Source organism: Polistes canadensis, unplaced genomic scaffold (genome assembly GCF_001313835.1).
Source record: "Polistes canadensis isolate GaletaPanama2010 unplaced genomic scaffold, ASM131383v1 scaffold_314, whole genome shotgun sequence".
Classification (NCBI taxonomy): domain Eukaryota; kingdom Metazoa; phylum Arthropoda; class Insecta; order Hymenoptera; family Vespidae; genus Polistes; species Polistes canadensis.
The window spans coordinates 52,678-55,887 of NW_014569861.1; the positions used below are offsets into that span (position 1 = coordinate 52,678).

The 3,210-nt window shown below is 28.6% G+C and overlaps 1 protein-coding gene across 1 annotated transcript in view; it reads right to left on the reverse strand.

The window, feature by feature from the left end:
• Positions 1-960: 960 nt before the first annotated feature.
• LOC106791516 (mitochondrial amidoxime reducing component 2-like) overlaps positions 961-3,210 on the reverse strand; it is a 10,876-nt gene continuing 8,626 nt past the window's right edge. The window contains exons 3-5 of the mRNA XM_014757193.1: positions 2,792-3,067; positions 2,054-2,331; positions 961-1,869 (exon numbers count right to left, since the gene is read on the reverse strand). Coding sequence (XP_014612679.1) covers positions 1,737-1,869; positions 2,054-2,331; positions 2,792-3,067 — 687 coding nt within the window. The 3' untranslated portion in view covers positions 961-1,736. The remainder of the gene's footprint in view (positions 1,870-2,053; positions 2,332-2,791; positions 3,068-3,210) is intronic.

Consider the following 3,210-nt stretch of genomic DNA (forward strand, 5'->3'; position numbering starts at 1 on the left):
ATATAAAAATACAAATTTCTCTGAGAAAATACATATTATTTAATTAGCATAAAACATGTTTATAGAAATCATTTCGGATAACTACACTTTAGATACGTGTGTAATCAATAAATGCAATAATAAATTAGCACACTTTTATATGTTATTGCAAAACTTTATCATCATATTACAGCAAATTCAGACGATAAATTTGTTATTCGTTGTATAAATTCGTTTTAAATGAAATTATTTTTCTATAATGCTGTATTTTCTGTTTAATTTTTTTTTAATGAGAAAAATATTTTTTGTTAACCTACGAGAGAGAGAAAAAGGTACAGACTAAAGAAATATCGGTTCACTTACTCTTATAATTCACACAGTTTTATTAATTACAAAATAATRAGGTATAATATTATCAGTCTTATCTCTTAACTCTTTAATTCTCTGTTCTCTTTTTTATCTGTTGATTACACACCTYCACGCTCACAAATAACTATTACCCAAATTTTCTATACAAATCTTTTAATAGTCAATCGATTTATTTCTTACGTTAAATGCATACAGGTGACTAGGTAGAATCTTTCATCCAATGATATTATAACAGTTAATATATTATAAATTTTACGGTCATTGTATTATTATAAGCATTCTATAGAAAGTGCGTCCTGAACGGACACTCAGANATATAAAAATACAAATTTCTCTGAGAAAATACATATTATTTAATTAGCATAAAACATGTTTATAGAAATCATTTCGGATAACTACACTTTAGATACGTGTGTAATCAATAAATGCAATAATAAATTAGCACACTTTTATATGTTATTGCAAAACTTTATCATCATATTACAGCAAATTCAGACGATAAATTTGTTATTCGTTGTATAAATTCGTTTTAAATGAAATTATTTTTCTATAATGCTGTATTTTCTGTTTAATTTTTTTTTAATGAGAAAAATATTTTTTGTTAACCTACGAGAGAGAGAAAAAGGTACAGACTAAAGAAATATCGGTTCACTTACTCTTATAATTCACACAGTTTTATTAATTACAAAATAATRAGGTATAATATTATCAGTCTTATCTCTTAACTCTTTAATTCTCTGTTCTCTTTTTTATCTGTTGATTACACACCTYCACGCTCACAAATAACTATTACCCAAATTTTCTATACAAATCTTTTAATAGTCAATCGATTTATTTCTTACGTTAAATGCATACAGGTGACTAGGTAGAATCTTTCATCCAATGATATTATAACAGTTAATATATTATAAATTTTACGGTCATTGTATTATTATAAGCATTCTATAGAAAGTGCGTCCTGAACGGACACTCAGASGGTTTTTATTGTGATTCAATTGGCAGTATATAAAAGCTCTGATTTTGTCACTACGCACCTAATCAAATAGATTACAACAAAATGAGTTATCCTCTAATTAACAGACATTTCTKTTACGTACGTATGTTAYTACGTACAATCTGATTATAGTAAATTCTTATAAACAATTATTATTCCGAAATATTACTTTGAAAAGGTTCTTATTAAACCTATTTCTTCTTTTTCTTCCGAAATAGAATGTAAAATTATAAGAAAAACATAGGGAAGATTATTTTTGTCGATTTCTTCCCATTTGATCATGTCACGAGTTATGATCTCATACAAGAAAATTTTCTTCGTTACAAATAATCTCATCCTCGCAAGAAACTCTTCGGTGTATTTATGGTGGCGATATTACAGGCGTTTTTTCCTCCTACGGAACATCTACGTAAACTGRATCACCTAAACGTATGACACCACTTGGTCCTCTCAAAGCAAGATGAATTCCCATAACTGGAGCCTCACCGATAAAGGAAYGAATTTTTGGATCCACAATTTGCCTATAGCTGGAAAAAAAGTAATCAATTAGAATATTTCACATAAGTTATTGATAAATTCTATATTATTTATGAGAACTATATTAAAATGTTCTCGAAGAAAAATRATTAAATTAAATTAAATATCATCGAGTAATCAAATTTGATAATAATTACAACAATTCAAATTGTGTAAAGAAAATTATTAGTATACCTTTTTAATGTCTTTAAAGGTTCGACCTTGGGACTTTTAGTACCGGTTTCCGGATCAATCGTAGTTAAATTACATCTAGTACAAGGTCTGACGTTTCTAAAAACAACGTCTCCGATCTTAATCCAATCCCAACTATCTTCTTCGTAAACGTTTGCATTTTTCACAACAAAATTCGGTCGAAAATACGACGAAGTTATGGATTCTTCCAATCGAGAATTTAAATCCGTTACGGACGACTCATTTATAAGATGATAGCTGGTTTCGTCGGGATAAGCACCCTGTTAAAAACATAAAAATGTTCGATAAATTATCAATAAATGTGAACAAAATTAATTGTACGTTCGATGAAAACAATAACCACAATTCGCATAACACTATTTTTAACGTACCAAATGAGTAATATATGAAAACGATGATAGTAATAAAATTAATAATAATAACAATTATTCGTATATGATTTCACGTGCATTCTTTGTTAGCAGAGAAAACAACATACGTAGAGTACGTTTGCAACGAGTATGCGACCATATTCATATGAGAAAAATTATGTAAAAAGATACGCTGTATTTTGTGAGAAATAAAGAAGCTCATGATGACAAAGTACAATTGATGGAAAAAGTATGAAAATTTGGCGAAAACAAATTCAATGAAATGTTTTCGTAGWTGTCGTCGTCGTAACGAAAGTCAAYTGATTTTAGGAAAATAAAAAACAAAAAAAAAGCATTTGTAAATACTCACGCTATCAGCGTTCTCGATCAAAGGGAAGATCTTGTTTTTTATTTTTCTCACTGGTCGATCTAACGGATAATAGACCAAACGAAAACCGACGTCTTCTTGAAGAAGAAAACGTGACAACCATTTGGCTACTTCATCTCCGCAATCGCAAGCTGGTACTGTTTGACCCCATACTGCGGTTTGAAAACTTTTTCCAGGAATACGTGCGAGATCTATCGATACCGACGTCATGCCCGGAGCATTTAGGGTTAAAATGGAACCCGAAACGCTTGGTGATATCTGTTAATAGTTTTCATGAATTTTTTTGTCAATTCTATTATTTATATATTATACATATTTTTAATAATAATTTATAATTAAATAACATAATTATTTGTTTCTTAAACTATTAGAAATTAATGATATTATTGAAGATTAATAAA